This window comes from Scyliorhinus canicula, chromosome 18, assembly GCF_902713615.1.
Source record: "Scyliorhinus canicula chromosome 18, sScyCan1.1, whole genome shotgun sequence".
Classification (NCBI taxonomy): domain Eukaryota; kingdom Metazoa; phylum Chordata; class Chondrichthyes; order Carcharhiniformes; family Scyliorhinidae; genus Scyliorhinus; species Scyliorhinus canicula.
In genome coordinates, this window is record NC_052163.1 from 93,906,531 (window position 1) to 93,922,928 (window position 16,398).

A 16,398-nucleotide genomic window follows, 5' to 3' on the forward strand; every position below is an offset into this window, starting at 1 on the left:
GCGATCGGTGGGCACCGATCGCGGGCAGCGGGCCCGATGCCCGCGCACTCTTTGTCCTTCCGCCGCCCCGCAGCATCCATTCGCGGGGCGGCTGAGGGGCATCCCGGCCCGCGCATGCGCGGGTTTTGCGCAAATGCGCGATGAGGTCATCCGCGCATGCGCGGGTTGGAGTCTTCCAATCCGCGCATGCGCGGCTGACGTCATATGACGCGTCAGCCGGCGCTAACTCTGGCAAGCGGGCTTAACGAAATTCGTTAAGCCCGCGATGCCGGAGTTTACGGCGTCGGGATGCTAGCCCCGACCGGGGACCAGAATCGGTTCCCGGTCGGGAAGGGGGGGGCTGGCGTCAAACCCGCCCGGATTTGACACCAGCCTTACGATTTCTCCCCATATGGGAGAATCGCGCCCAAAGTATCATTGATAATCCTCATTTGATGTTATAGCGATGAAGGGATATGAGACCCAGTCCTGTTCAGTCCTGTTCAGGTTAGACCATCTGATTTGTACAGGTCCCACCTTCCCCAGAACACCAGTCCAAATGCCTCAGAAATTTGATGCCCTCACTTCTACACTAGTATTCCAGCTGTGTGTTTAATTGTTCAGTCTCTATACCCGCCTGAACTGGGACTGGAGTAATCTTGCGATTACTCCTTTAGATGTCCTGTTTTTCAAACTCTGTCCTATCTCCCTAAAGTCTGTTTTCAGGAACCCATCCTCTTTCCTACCTACGTCATTGGTACCAATCTGAACCACACTCCCCGACAAGAATGTCCTGCAGGTGCTCCGTGACATCATTGACACTGGCACCAAGGAGGCGACAAACCATCCTGGTGTCATATCTATGCCCACAGAAATGCCTGTCTGTTTCCTGAACTAACAAATCCCCTGTCAATACTTCTTTCCATTTTTCTTGCCCCCCTCCTGTGCAGCAGACCTGACTGCGGTCTCAAAAGCTTGGTCCTGATTGCACTCCTCTGAGAAATTGATGCCCTTGCCTGTATCCAAAATGGAAAACTGATTTGTGAGCAGACCCCAGGGGACACTATCATAACTTGTCTAGTTTTCTTGGACTGCCTGGCAGTCACCATTCCCTTTCTGCCTCCGAGCTCCTAAACTGCAGTGTGACCACAAGTTATCCACATAACTCTCAGCCTTGTGGGGGCGCCATAGGAATCCAGATGCTGCTTGAGCTCAGAAACCCAGAATGCAAGGTTCTGCAGCTGGTGACACTTCCTGCACATGTGGTCATCCAGAATGCCAAGAGCATCCCTGACTTCCCACATATTACAAGTCACGCATTCTATACAACTGAGCTGTCCTACCATGGCTTCAATTTACTTCCTTTACATTAACTTGATTTTACTTTGGTTTACTTCTGCAACTCTATTTTACCTGGCCTCGGCTTAACTATATTTCCCTCTTGCCTATGTTTCTTACTTAAATGTAAGAAACTTTAAAATTGTGTTTTTCTAATTAACAGCTACTTGATGAACGTCTCTAAGAGCAGTTTACAAACAACCAATGAACTTACATTTCTCTTATGATGTCAGGTGCTGCTGACTGCCTGGCTCAGTGCCCCCCTCTTTCTCTCTGGGTGCTGCTCACGGCCTGGCTTGGTGTCCTACTCTCGCAGTTTCTAATTGCTGCTGACTGCCTGCCCCAGGGTCCTCCATTCACATTCCCCTCTCGATGCCTGTCCTAGCGTTCTCCTCTTGTACTCATGTCTTGCAAATTGTATGCTGGCCTTCATAGCAAGAGGATTTGAGTACAGGAACAGCGATGCCTTGCTGCAATTATACAGGGTCTTGGTGAGACCATGCCTGAGTTGGTTACAATATATTCACTGGAGTTTAGAAGAATGAGGGGCATCTTATAGAGACCCATAACAAGACTAGACAGGGTAAAGGCAGGAAGGAAGTTTCCATTAGCAGGGGAGTACAGAACCAGGGTCACAGTCTGAGGATATGGGGTAAAACATTTAGGACTGAGGTGAGGAGATATTCCTTCACCCAGAGAGTAGTGAGCCTGTGGAATTCACTACTACAGAAAGCAGTTGAGGCCGAAACATGTATGTTTTCAAGAAGGAATTCGATCTAGCACTTGGGGCTACAGGGATCAAAGAAAATGGGGAGAAAGTGGGAACAGGTTACTGAGTTGGGTGATCAGCCATGATCATAATGAATGACAGAACAGGCTCGAAAGGCCGAATGGCCTCCTCCTGCTCCTATTTTCTGTTTTTGTGCTGCATAGAGCAGCACAATTGAAATCAGGAAATCTGTGTGGGTGAATTACAGGCACGGACCCATGCATAACCTATGACCCCCTGACGTGAGGGGGAACAAAATTCCGGAGATCAAGTTTTAATTAGTCTTTTGACATTACATCAGTCCTGACAATGAACTAAGGAAAAAACTTGCATTTCTGTAGCATCTTTCCTAACCTCAGGATGACCAAAGTGCTTTACAACCAATCAAATACTTCTAAAGTGAAGCCACTGGTGCAATTTGTTAACACATGATTGGACATGTATTGCAGCATCCTAAACCCTTGGGTGGTGTTCATCCATGTGCCATTATGCTGCTAGAATCCTTTTCTCTCCAATTTTTGCCCTTCCACTCTGAAAGGATTGACCCCTTGCTGAGACCTGCTTGTTAATTTCATATCCACGGTAAATAAATGACATCCTTTCTGCCTTTGTGAGATTGCTTTGCACCTGTCATGCCCAAGTGAGAGCCTGGAGTAATTCTGATGTTAAACCTTTGCACACCGCTGCAGAGCAAGGCCAACAGCCTGGGTTCAGTTCCCACATCAGCTGAGGTTATTCATAAAGGCCTTATCTTCTCAACATTGCCCACTCGCCTGAGGTGTGGTGATCCCCAGGGTACCTCACCACCAGTCAACTCTCCCCCACAAAGAATTGTCAAAACCAGGTTGAACAGTCTGACTCATAATATATAGCAAGTTGGAAGAGTTAATAGCAACAGGGATGCAATTTGAATAAAACCACAAATATTTCTACATGGAGCTTTTATCAATCGGGGCATAGCTTACAAAAGCAGGGAGGTCATGATGTAGCTGTATAGAACTTTGGTGAGGCCACAGCTGGAGTACTGATTGCCACATTATAGGAAGGATGTAATTGCACTGGAAGGGGTGCAGAGAAGATTCACCAGAATGTTGCCTGGGGTGGAACAGTCAAGTTATAAAGTGAGGTTGGACAGGCTTGGGTTGTTTTCTCTGGAACAGAGAAGACTGAGGGGTAGCCTGATTGAGATGTACAAGATTATGAGAGGCATGGACAGGGTGGATAGGGAGCAGCAGTTCTACTTAGTTGAAGGGTCGGTTACGAGGGGGCACAAGTTCAAAGTGAGGGGTGGGAGGTTTAGGGGAGGTTTGAGGACAAACGTTTTTTACCCAGAGAGTGGTGATGGTCTGGAATCCACTGCCTGGCAGCATGGTAGAGGCGGGATGCCTCAGATCCTTTAAAAATGTACCTGGATGAGTACATGGCACACCATAACATTCAAGGCTATGGTCAACTTCTGGCAAGTGGGATTAGATAGGCAGATCAGGGCCTTTTGAGTCGGTGCAGACTCGATGGGCCGAAGGACCTCTTCTGCGCTCTAGTATTCTGTGATTCTGTGAGCTGCATATGGTGACACCATATTGAAAAAGTCCATCTGACTGAAGAGTAAAAAGCAGATAAAAGTCCACAGTGCCTTCATATCTGTGAAGTTATTTGTGCAACTATTTCTGTTTTATATAAAAAGAAGGCCTTGCATTTGTCAAGTGCCTTTTCAAACTACAGGCATCGCAAAATGCTTTACAAGTAATGGAGCACTTTTGAAGTGTATTGTTTCCATGTAGGGACACTCTATCCTTTCCCAGCTCGTGTTGCATTAGGCTTCTGGGAAGGATCCCTTGTTCAAAAGCTCTCAGTGCCGTTTCAAGGCATTGGGAAGGGGCTTCTACTGAGAAACACATCCTGTCCTTACTGCTGAAATTCCATTCCCCTGCTCCTGTGACCCCCCCGACACATAATCTCCTTATCACTCACCTGTTGCCTGGATACCTCGGTGATCGTTGGATACAGGTGGGTGCATTACCAGCATTAAAGGTTGCTGGCCTCTGATTGGCTGGCAGTACATGATGGACAGGACATCCAATCCCCTCCCCGAGGTCATTGATCCTGGGGAAGGCCCACTGCTGGTCTGTGAAGTGCCCGAGTGGGAACAAGATGCTTTTCCGAAAAGAGGTGACAGGTGACATTGGGCTCTCGTTAGTTGTCCATCCAGCTAGTGAGACCCCTATCGCCAACATAAAATTCCACCCTGAGAGGTGTTTCCCCTGGCTGGGGAATCTAAGACATGGGGGCGTAGTCTCAAGATAATGGGCGATCATTTAGGACTGCGATAAGGGGAGTTTGTGAATCTTTGGAATTCTTTAACCCAAAGGATTGCGGATGCTCCGGCTCTGCATTGACTGAGACAGACAGATTCTTGGGGGGGATTTTCCGATCTTGCGGCTAAATGGCAACGCCGGTGTGGGAACTGTGGTGTTTAATGGCGCCACAATCGGCGGTGAGCCCTTACCGATTCCGGGACTGATAAGGGGCGAGCAGTAGCACCGGGTAAAACCCCCAGCACCTGCGCCAAAAATGGCCGGAGAATGGCCGGGGCCATGGCCGTACATGCCAGTGCTGTAGCTGCAGTGGAGCTGCTTGGCTAAGGGCACTGCTGGTTCGACAGCACAAGCGTTCAGTTCGACTGCTGAGCTGCATCCAGAGCCTTTACTGTATCTAGTACATTCAGGGGCTGGTTTAGCACACTGCGCTAAATCGCTGGCTTTTAAAGCAAACCAAGGCAGGCCAGCAGCACAGTTCAATTCCCGTACCAGCATCCCCGAACAGGTGCCGGAATGTGGTGACTAGGGGCTTTTCACAGTAACTTCATTGAAGCCTACTCGTGACAATAAGCGATTTTCATTTTCATTTTTTCATTCAGATGTTTCTTAATATCTGAAGGAGTGAATCAAAATTGGCAGAAGACTGGTATCTGTGATTCTTGGTACCTTAGGACATTGCCAAAATAGACCATCCACTCGGCACATCTAGTTGAAAAGATCTGGAAATGCTTCAGATCTGGTTTGTGCAATGGCCTGGCTGTATGCCATGATCATTGAGGGCAGGAATATCTGTGGAGTATCCTCCTTCAGTTAGTAATTCAGTTGTCCACCAACATTCATGATTGGATGCAGCTGAACTGCAGAATTTTGATCTGATCCATTGGCTTCACAATCACTTAGGTTTAGCTCAGTTGGCTGACAGCTAGTTTGTGATGCAGAGCAAAGCCAAGTATGTGGGTTCAGTCCCCGTGACGGCTGAGGTTATTCATGGCTTCTCAACCTTGCCTGTTTCCTGAGGTTTGGTGATTGTTAGGTGAAATCACCACCAGCTAGCTCTCTTCCCCCCCCCCCCCCCCCCCCAACCTCAAAAGGGACAGCTGCCTATGGTTATCTGGTACTGTTGTGACTTTACTTTACCTATGTTGTCACCAGAAAGGGTTTGCACCTCATGGGGGCGATTCGCCGAGCCCTGCGCCAGGCTGGAGAATCGGCGCAACCGCGCCAGGACGCCCCGAAGCCAGGGCACGATCTTCGAGGTGCAGAGAATTGGCGCCATTTGCGCCGGCGCGTTTGATGCGGCGCCAGCCGCGAGTAGCTGGAATCGGCCAGGCCGCCAATTCTCCGCCCTGTATGGGCCGAGCGGCTGCGCGGATACGACAGAGTCCCGCCGGCGCCATTCACCCTGGTTGCTGCCGGCAGGAACTCTGCGCGAAGGGCCGAGGTGGGGCGGCCTGTGGTGCGGGGAAAAGCGATCTTTCACCGGGGGGGTGGGGGGTGGGTGTGGCTCCGATTGGGTCTGGCCCACGATCGGGCCATCCGATCAGCAGGCCGGCCTCTCCCCACCCCCCCTCCCCCCAGGCCTACTTTCCTGCGCGGCCGGCCCCCTGAACACGACGCCATGTTGAGCCAGGGTTGGCGCGCAGAAGTAGTCCCCCATGCATGCGCAGGTTGGCGCGACCCAACTGCGGATGCGCGGGTTGGCGCGGCGCCCATTTGACACCGGGGAGGGAGGCTGGAGTGGCGTGAACCTCTCCAGTGCCGTGCTGGCCCCCTGTGGGGGACAGAATCGGTCGTCCCCATGCCCGTTTCGCGCCGTCGTGAACTGCGACGGTGTTCATGATGGCGCGAACACTTGCACTCCATTTTGGAGACTGATAATTTTGGGAATTACTGATGCTAGTCCTGACATGTCCCCCTTTAATCTTCATTAAACCAGAGTTGGACCCCTGGTTTGATGGTAACGGTAGAGTGAGGAATATGCTGGGCCATGAGATTACAGATTGTGGTTGAATATAATTCTGCAGCTACTGATTGCCCATTAAACCTTATGGATGTCCAGTTTTAAGTTGTTCTGAATCTATCCCATTTAGCACAGTTGTAGTGCCACACAACACGATGGAGGATGTCATTAGAATGAACGCGAGACTTTGTCTCCACAAGGACTGTACAGTAGGCCGAGCAACACTTTCTTGGACTGATGAATGTGCAACAGGTAGATTGGTGAGGATGAGGTTAAGTAGGTTTTCCCTGTCGTTGGTTCCCTGGCTAACCCTGGTTCAATGTAGCAGACTCAGACTGGCAGATATAAAACAGAAATGCTGAAATACTCTGCGGGTCAAGCAGCATCAGTGGATGTCTGTCAGATATATCCTTCAGGACTCAACCAGCTCAGTCACCACCAAGCCATTCTTGGAGATAGACATTGAAGTTCCCCACCGATTCTGTGTTCCTGTTATGCTCAGCACTTCAGAGAGGGTATGTATCAGAGATCAGGATCCATGGTTATTAAGAGGCTACAGCAACCAAGATGATATCTGGTCAAGACGCAGTCCACAATCAGTCAAAGAAACACACCTGCCCTTATCTCAATGGAAAGAAAACCATTAACAGTATGGCGGAACTGCAAAAGAACATCACAACTACTGACCCCAAGTGAGGGAATCCAGGAGTGAAAGCCCCCACAAATTGATCTCCAAGCAACATGGTTCCCATCTACCTCAGAAGGAACTCTATACCTGTTCAGGAAGGCTGATAAAACTTTAAGAGAAGAGACTTTGGGGTGAAGTGTAGGAGGATGCGTATAATAATAATATAGGGATAAAGACTCGGGGGGGGTGAAAAGTAAAGGATTAACTATAATGACAGCTACTGAGCAGGTGTATAAAGAGCTATGGCGCATTATGTCACTCGCTAAGAGAAGATCAGTGTGAAACAACTCAGAGATTAGCTCCAACCATGAGTTGCTCCTATTTAACCTTTGTCAACCCAAAGTCCTATTGGGTAGAGAATTTTAGAGAGTCACAGGGCTGGATTCTCCGTTCCTGCGGCAAAGTGCCGACACCAACAGTGAATAAATGTTTTTCAACAAAAGACCATTGCCTCCAGAAAGAACTCTTCTCAAATGGGCCCAATGACGGCATAGTGGTTAGCACTGCTGCATCACAGTGCCAGGGACACAGATTGGGTTACTGTCTGTGTGGAGTTTGCACTTTCTTCCCCGAGTGGGTTCCCTCCAGATGCTCCGGTTTCCTCCCACCGTCTAAAGATGTCCAGGTTAGGCGGATTGGTCATCCTAAATTTCCCCTTATTGTCCAAAGGTTAGTTGGGGTGACAGGGATAGGGCGGGAGAATGGGCCTGAGTGGGGTGCTCTTTCGGACAGACGGTACAGCCTCGATGGGCTGAATGACCTCCTCCTGCATTGTAGGAATTCTAAGAAGCTAACGAATCCTGAGGTAAACCAACAAGAACAGATTATTAAACTTTTCTGCTTAACTCTGATACAATTGAATGGTTTTTCTGGACCATTTCAGAAGGCAGTTAAGTATCAGCCACATGGGTGGGGGGTGGGGGAACGAGGGGCACATTTAGGTTAGACGAGTTAAGGCTGCTAGATTTTCTTCGTTGATGGGTATTATTGAACCAGATGGGTTTTCACTATAATCGCGCATTTCATAATCATTACTGAGACTAGCATTATATTCCAGATTTCTTAATTAATTGAATTTAAATTCTGTGGGGGCAAGCAAATGGTACATCAGCACTCATTAAAAAACAATTGAAGTAAAAGAGTCAAAGGGCATCCCGCAACTCTATTGAACTGGGACGAAATCACATTGGTGCACAGTGTGCAATTTTAGTCTTCTCACCAGAGTATGGATCTATTTGCCTTTGAGGGATTGCAGCAAAGGTTTATTAAACTGGGATGCAAGGATTATCCTACAAAGAGACTTTGAGTAGAATGGCCAATATTCCCTCAAATTTAGAAGAATGAGAGTGAATCTTATTGAAACATATGAAATTATTGAGAGATTTGGCAAGGTAGATGCTCGGAACATGTTTCCCCTGCCTGGGTCTAGAGTACATGGTCACAGTCTTAAAATAAGTTGTTGGCCATTCAGAACTGAGATGAGGGAAAAAGTATCCACTCAAAAGGTTATGGACGGAATTCTCCGTAGCCCGACGCTGAAATCGAGGACGATGATTAGGCAGAGGATGGCTTCCGATGCCGGAATCGGAGCAGGCGGCATTTGACGCCGATTTGCGATGCTCCGCCCCCTCCAAATTGGCGTCAGCGGGACACATGCCGCGCGCAGCCGCAACGCCGTTGGCGCATCATCAGCCAGCACACCCACGATGCTCCGCCTCCGATGGGCCGGGTTCCCAACAGAGCGAGCCACCTGTGGTCCCAGCGGTCATGAGCCTCACGTGCCAGTTGCGGAAAGTGTCCATCGTCGCCACACCCGGCCGAGATCTGAGCCGCTGGCCGGGAACGTCTGCTAGGGCTGGGAGGAGTGAGGGGGGGTGGCCATGGGGTGGCTGTGGTATCGGGGTGGCTGGGTACTCGGTCCAGCATGGCCAGCGCCATGTTTTCCGGTGTGGCGGTGGGGGTGTAGGCGTGCGCGGCTGCAGCTTTTCAGCCCTGTGCATGCACGGCCCGGGACCCGGCAATTCTCCGGCCATTCGCCGCGCGATCCGCAGGTGTTTCGCACGGCGCCGGTGCTAGCCCCTCACCGGTACCGGAATCAGTGAGGGGTTCATGCTGATTTTCCCATCGTGAAGCACCACAGGTCCTCCGATGGTGTCTGCACTTTGCCGCAGGAACGGAGAATCCAGCCCTGTGACTCTCTAAAATTCTCTACCCAATAGGACTTTGGATGCTTAAGTATATTCAACATAAAGCAGCACGTGGCACAGTGCACAGTGGTTATCACTGCTGCCTAAGGCACTGAGGACACGGGTTCAAATCCCGGCCCTGGGTCACTGTCTGTGTGGAGTTTGCACATTCCCCTTGCATTTGCTTGGGTTTCACCCCCACAACACAAAGATATGCAGGGTAGGTGGATTGGCCACGCTAAATTGCCCCTTAATTGTAAAAAAAATAAATGGGTACTCTAAATTGTAAAAAAAGGTTTATTCAACATAGAGGTTAAGAAATGTTTGGATACTCAGGCAATCAGAGATATGAGAATAGGGCAAGTATTGAAGGTCAGCTCTGATCTTTTTGAATGACAGTGAATGCTTGAAGAGCAATACGGCCTACTTCTGCTCCTATCTCTTATGTTTTTACGTTCTAATGATGTTTGTGATTCAATCCAGTGCTTTGATCTGAACTCGCTAAAATTATGTAAAACCATTGAGAGCGTTCAATCTTTGTGGTGCTGCATAACAAAATGTGAGAGGCTAGTGCATAAAGAGCCATGGGTCAATTGGAATTAATCAGCTTAGATTTGCCACATCGTAATTAAGAATTAGTCATTGTAAATAAACAAAAACCATCATTGAATATTCATGTGCATTTGTTCAGATTCTGAACTATCACTTTTAGTGTGGCTTTAAAATGGTTTGCCTTGCATGCTGTTAAATATCATTTTCCATTTATTTCATTATCAAAGTTTTTTTTAAAGTGTTTGTACAACATTATTTGTACCATTTGTTGTGCACAGTGAGAACTGCAACTTCTGGCTGACTGCTAATTGGCAGTAGGATAGCTTTAAGAGAGTTCCGATCTGATTGAATATTAAAATATACAGGGTATAACTCTGGCACTGACAGAGAGGAGAGAGGTCTTTGCTGCAGACAGCCAAGCAGTCTGCCTTGTGCACAGACAAGGGATGGGAGCATGAAAGCTGAGAAAAGAAGGGAGGAAAAATACAAAATCACACAATGTCTGAGAAAGCGAGCTGGGCTGGAGAGGATTTAAAGATTCAGGATTCTCAATCCAAGGTGAAGGAGCAGATAATGTGCATCGTGAAAGACCTGGAATTGGTTCTAGGGGAACTGAAGACTGTCTCCACTGAGATGAAGGAGGTAGGTACTTTGGTCACATTTAGTGTTCAGTAAAGTTGTGGTGAGTTTTTTTTTCTATATATTTTTTCATATGGCGTCTATTTGAAAATACCCAATTCTAGAATTGACTAGTTCTACTAGATTTGTGTCTTCGAATATTTTTGTGGTAGGAAAACCTACTGGGGGAAATTTGAGGTGATGAATTATGTGAAACTGGCAAGAAGTGTTTCATGCAACAGTATAAAGGTATTAATTTACTTGAGATTTTCCTACTATATCTTGACACAAGCACGCTGGATCTGAAGAGGTCTGGCAAAGCAGCCAATATATGGAACTAAGATCACATTACTACAACAGGAAATATTACTGTGGGGAGAAAAGATACATAGGCTGTGAAATGAAACTAAAAGAGAAAATGCTACAGGACCTAAATCAGATGCCCTGACACAGGACCTCTTGTAGAAATGCTAACTGAGGGTTTTTCTTCTTTTTGACTATTAATGGATCCAGTGCGTGTCTGCAGCATTTTCTGCATTTTTTTGTAATTTGGTTAGTTAAATCTGCCTCATATGTGGGGTTGCTTACAGCAATTTGAGTTGGTGGTTGTAAGATAGGCTGCAGTAAAGACGTGTTTTATATTGTTCAGAACACGAGCAGTCTATTCCAAATAAGAACTTCTGATTATTTAGCGAGGCTCACTGACAGCTACCAACTGAAAGGAGTTGTGACACAAGTTTCAAGAAGTCAGTGTCCCCCACTGATTATATGCTTTCTTTGTTTACGAATCATCTATCCGCCTGTACACTGTCCAAATTGGGCGATCTTTACATGGGTGCTCTGAAGGCAAGTGTTTGTCGGCTGTCCAGTTCAGTGTGAGGGTGAGAGGTTGGAGGGGGGTTGGCACCTCGCCTGACCCTGATGTCTAGACAGCCACAGTACGCATTCCAGTAGGAGACACTGGAGAGAAATTAGCAGCTGGAACCCACTCTTTAGCCAGAAGGGGACTGAGACCAATTGTAACATTTGAACGGTACACTGGCCATAACTAACCAACTCTGCCAGTGGTCAGGATGAATCCAAGACCATCCTGGTCTGTACCACATTGGACATTGCACTTATTAACTGAGCCCTCAAAGGTACAGCACACAGCTGTCTCCATGCTATTTATCCATCCCCAGTCTATATACCTGTCTCTAGACTAGAGACAGAGAGTCACCAACAGCAAGTGTAATTGGATGCCCCAGGTTGCCATTTTCTGTCTATAACTGATAACTCACTCAAACTGCCCACGTTAAACAGCATTCCAGAATTTATACTGCTTGTATGTTTGGTCTGTCCCCGTAAAATGGAGAAAAGTGTTCAGCTACAAACTTAAAGGCACAAACACATGGTTGAGGCGATTACATGTAAATGTGGCAAAGGTGGGTGAGCAGTGCCTTTGCATATTGGAGAATGGCCTCAGTCGTTCTACAATATAAATGAGAGTAAGAGGTTTGCAAGGAACTCCTTGTGATTTTACCTTAAAGCAGGCAGATGAGAAATTACGTTTTAAATTAATCATTTCACTTGCCTAATCCAAAATGACTCCAAATTAGCCATAAAGAGCTAGAGGAAAAGATTACAATAACATTTAATACTAAGAATCTTTTATTGTCACAAGTATGAAGTTTCTGTGAAAAGCCTCTCGTCGCCAAATTCCGACGCCTGTTCGGGTAAGCTGGTACGGGAATTGAACCCACGCTGCTGGCCTTGTTCTGCATTACAAACAAGCTGTCTAGCCCACTGAGCTAAACCAGCCCTTTAAAGACCAATGGATAAGTATTCAAAGTAAGTCAGGAAATAGATTTACTGTTGACAATTCCAGTCAAAGGGCTAGCAACTGTACTGTCCCGATAGGCCAAATGGTCCCTCTTGCAGTGCAATTTTCCCCTTCCTTTAATTAGAACAGTATAGTCACACTCAGCATCAATACTCTGGTTTGGGGGTCTATCACAATCATAGAATTCATAGATTATCATAGAATTTACAGTGCCGAAGGTGGCCACTCGGCCCATCGAGTCTGCACCGGCTCTTGGAAAGAGCACCCTACCCAAAGTCAACACCTCCACCCTATCCCCACAACCCAGTAACCCCACCCAACACTAAGGGCAATTTTGGACACTAAGGGCAATTTATCATGGCCAATCCACCTAACCTGCACATCTTTGGACTGTGGGAGGAAACCGGAGCACCCGGAGGAAACCCACGCACACATGGGGAGGATGTGCAGACTCCACACAGACAGTGAACCAAGCCGGAATCGAACCTGGGACCCTGGAGCTGTGAAGCAATTGTGCTAACCACAATGCTACCGTGCTGCCCTCACAATCAGTGAGTTGGTCACATCAAAATCAAACCGAATGTAAATAATCAAACTAGTTTCAGCATATTTCTATGACTTTTTCAAAGAACTTTTAATAAATGGTATATTTTCTGACTGTGCTGCATTTACAGAGATTGAAATGTAACCCTTAGAAAGCTGGTTAGACTGAGATAATCTCCTGACCAGGCCATTATTCTTTTTGGTTCGCACATGGGTGCACACACTACGATTCCAGTAATCATTGAGACAGTCATCACTTAACGCAAGACTATCAGCAAACTACCAAAATGAACAATAAATTGCAATTTTAAATGAAACATTTTAAGATGCCCTGTCCCTGTCTGAGTAGCTTCATTCAGGGTCTTGTAAATGTTGAAATGGCATTCTATATTTCTCTCCTAAATTCTGCCAGTCGCTGATGAAAGCAAGGATTATTCCACAGGAACCCCCCGCCATTGCACCCACATGGCCGTTTGAGCCATTGTGTGTTGGTCAGCACTGCTTTCTGTGCAAGAATTTATAATGAATGTGGTCTCAGGACTACGGATGGATGGATTTGTTCATTATCACGTGTACCGAGGTACCGTGAAAAGTATTTTTCTGCGAGCAGCCCATCAGATCATTAAGGACATGAAAATAAAATAAAATAAAAATACATAATAGGGCAACTCAAGGTACACAATGTAAATACATAGACACCGGCATTGGGTGAAGCATACAGGAGTGCAGTATTAATCGGGTCAGTCCATAAGAGGGTCGTTTAGGAATCTGGTAACAGCGGGGAAGACGCTGTTTTTTAATCTGTTTGTGCGTGATCTCCGACTTTTGTATCGCTTGCCCGATAGAAGAAGTTGGAAGAGAGAGTAAGCCGGGTGGGAGGTGACTTTGATTATGCTGCCCATTTTCCCCAGGCAGCGGGAGGTGTAGATGGAGTCACTGGATGGGAGGCAGGTTTGTGTGTTTGGCTGGGGTGTGTTCTCGACTCTCTGAAGTTTCTTGCGGTCTTTGACCGAGCAGTTGCCATACCAGACTGTGATGCAGTCAGATGGGATGCTTTCTATGGAACATCTGTAAATGTTGATAAGAGTCATTGTGGACATGGCAAATTTCCTTAGTTTCCTGAGGAAGTATAGGTGCTGTTGTGCTTTCTTGGTGGTAACGTCAACATGGGTGGATCGGGACAGAATTTTGGTGATGTGCACCCTCTAGGAATTTGAAGCATCTCCATCTCCACCATCTCCACCTCGGGCCCATTGATGCTGACAGGGGTGTGTACAGTACTTTGCTTCATGAAGTCAATGACCAGGGGCGGAATTCTCCGACCCCCCCCCCCCCCGCAAGGTCGGTGTAAAACCCGCCCCCGCCGTGGCCGCAATTCTCCGCCTCCGGGAATCAGCGGGGGCGGGAATCACGTCGCGCCGTTTGGCGGGCCCCCCGCGGCGATTTTCCGGCCCGCGATGGGCCGAAGTCCCGCCGCTGTCAGGCCTGTCCTGCCGACGTGGTTTAAACCACCTCTGTGCCAGCGGGAGCAGGCGGCGGGAGCAGGCCCCGGGACCTGGGGGGGGGGGGGGGGCGCGGGGCGATCGGACCCTGGGGGGTGCCCCCACGGTGGACTGGTCCACGATCGGGGCCCACCGATCGGCGGGCGGGCCTCTGCCGTGGGGGCACACTTTTTCTTCCGCCGCCGCCACAGCCTCCACCATGGCGGAGGCGGAAGAGACTCCCTCCACCGCGCATGCGCCAGTGGTGACGTCAGCGGCCACTGATGCCCCGGCGCATGCGCGGACTCACCCCGACCGACGAAGGCCATTCGGTCAGCCCCGACACCGGGCGGCGTGGTGCCAAAGGCCGTTGCCGCCAGTCGGCGGAGCGGGAGCCACTCCAGCGCGGGCCTAGCCCCTAAAGGTGTGGAGAATTCCGCACCTTTGGGGAGGCCCAACGCCAGAGTGGTTGGCGCCACTCGGCTACGCTGGGACCCACAGTCCCGCCGGGTAGGGGAGAATTTCGCCCCAGGTCTTTAATTTTTTTCTGGCATTGAGGGATAGATTGTTGGCGTTAGGGTTAGGGTAGACTAGGCATTGTTGGATGCAATCAGAAGCAGAAACCATGCCTGATGTTGCTGCTCCCTTGCCCAAGGCAGAGTGACCACATGTTTTAATGCCCACCATCACTGCCCTTGACTGAGATTAGCTAACTCAGCATTAATCTTCCTTGTCTGTCTGGCTGTTCCACACTGGATAAGGCAATCAGCAAAATCACAGGGCAAGCTTCTCTGTAATTGTGACTACTTTTTCATAACAATCCATAAGTCACACCAATACAAAATTAAAATAGCTAGCTACGCAGAATATTAGCTTGTCTTCATCATTATCAAAGAACAAAGAACAAAGAAAATTACAGCACAGGAACAGGCCCTTCGGACCTCCCAGCCTGCGCCGATCCAGATCCTTTATCTAAACCTGTCCCCTATTTTCCAAGGTCTACGTCCCTCTGTTCCCCACCCGTTCATATATCTGTCTAGATGCATCTTAAATGATGCTATCATGCCCGCCTCTACCACCTCCGCTGGCAAAGCGTTCCAGGCACCCACCACCCTCTGCGTAAAAAACTTTCCATGCACAACTCCCTTAAACTTTCCCCCTCTCACCTTAAAATCGTGACCCCTTGTAATTGACACCCCCAATCTTGGAAAAAGCTTGTTGCTATCCACCCTGTCCATACCTCGCATAATTTTGTAGACCTCAATCAGGTCCCCCCTCAACCTCCGTCTTTCCAACGAAAACAATCCTAGCCTACTCAACCTTTCTTCATAGTTAGCACCCTCCATACCAGGCAACATCCTGGTGAACCTCCTCTGCACCCTCTCTAAAGCATCCACATCCTTCTGGTAATGTGGCAACCAGAACTGCATGCAGTATTCCAAATGTGGCCTAACCAAAGTCCTATACAACTGTAACATGACCTGCCGACTCTTGTACTCAATACCTCGTCCGATGAAGGCAAGCATGCTGTATGCCTTCTTGACCACTCTATTGACCTGCGTTGCCACCTTCAGGGTACAATGGACCTGAACTCCCAGATCTCTCTGTGCATCAATTTTCCCCAGGACTCTTCCATTGACCATATAGTCCGTTCTTGAATTAGATCTTCCAAAATGCATCACCTCGCATTTGCTTGGATTGAACTCCATCTGCCGTTTCTCTGCCCAACTCTGCAATCTATCTATATTTTGCTGTATTCTCTGACAGTCCTCCTCGCTATCTGCAACTCCACTAATCTTAGTATCATCTGCAAACTTGCTAATCAGACCACTAATACCTTCCTCCAGATCATTTATGTATATCACAAACAACAGTGGTCCGAGCACGGATCCCTGTGGAACACCACTAGTCACCCTTCTCCATTTTGAGACACTCCCTTCCACCACTACTCTCTGTCTCCTGTTGCCCAGCCAGTTCTTTATCCATCTAGCTAGTACACCCTGAACCCCATACGACTTCACTATTTCCATCAACCTGCTATGGGAAACTTTATCAAACGCCTTACTGAAGTCCATGTATATGACATCTACAGCCCTTCCCTCATCAATTAACTTTGTCACTTCCTCAAAGAATTCTATTAGGTT

The 16,398-nt window shown here is 48.1% G+C and overlaps 1 protein-coding gene across 4 annotated transcripts in view; it reads left to right on the plus strand.

Moving 5' to 3' along the window:
- The first annotated feature begins 9,481 nt into the window (after positions 1-9,481).
- LOC119953080 (protein Largen-like) overlaps positions 9,482-16,398 on the plus strand; it is a 56,760-nt gene continuing 49,843 nt past the window's right edge. For 2 of the 4 annotated variants that reach the window (XM_038776907.1, XM_038776906.1), the window contains exon 1: positions 9,501-10,432. In XM_038776907.1, the coding sequence (XP_038632835.1) occupies positions 10,289-10,432 (144 nt within the window). In that variant the 5' untranslated portion in view covers positions 9,501-10,288. Of the gene's footprint in view, positions 10,433-16,398 lie in introns of all 4 variants that reach the window. The other 2 variants (XR_005457952.1, XM_038776905.1) reach the window with 2 other exon arrangements.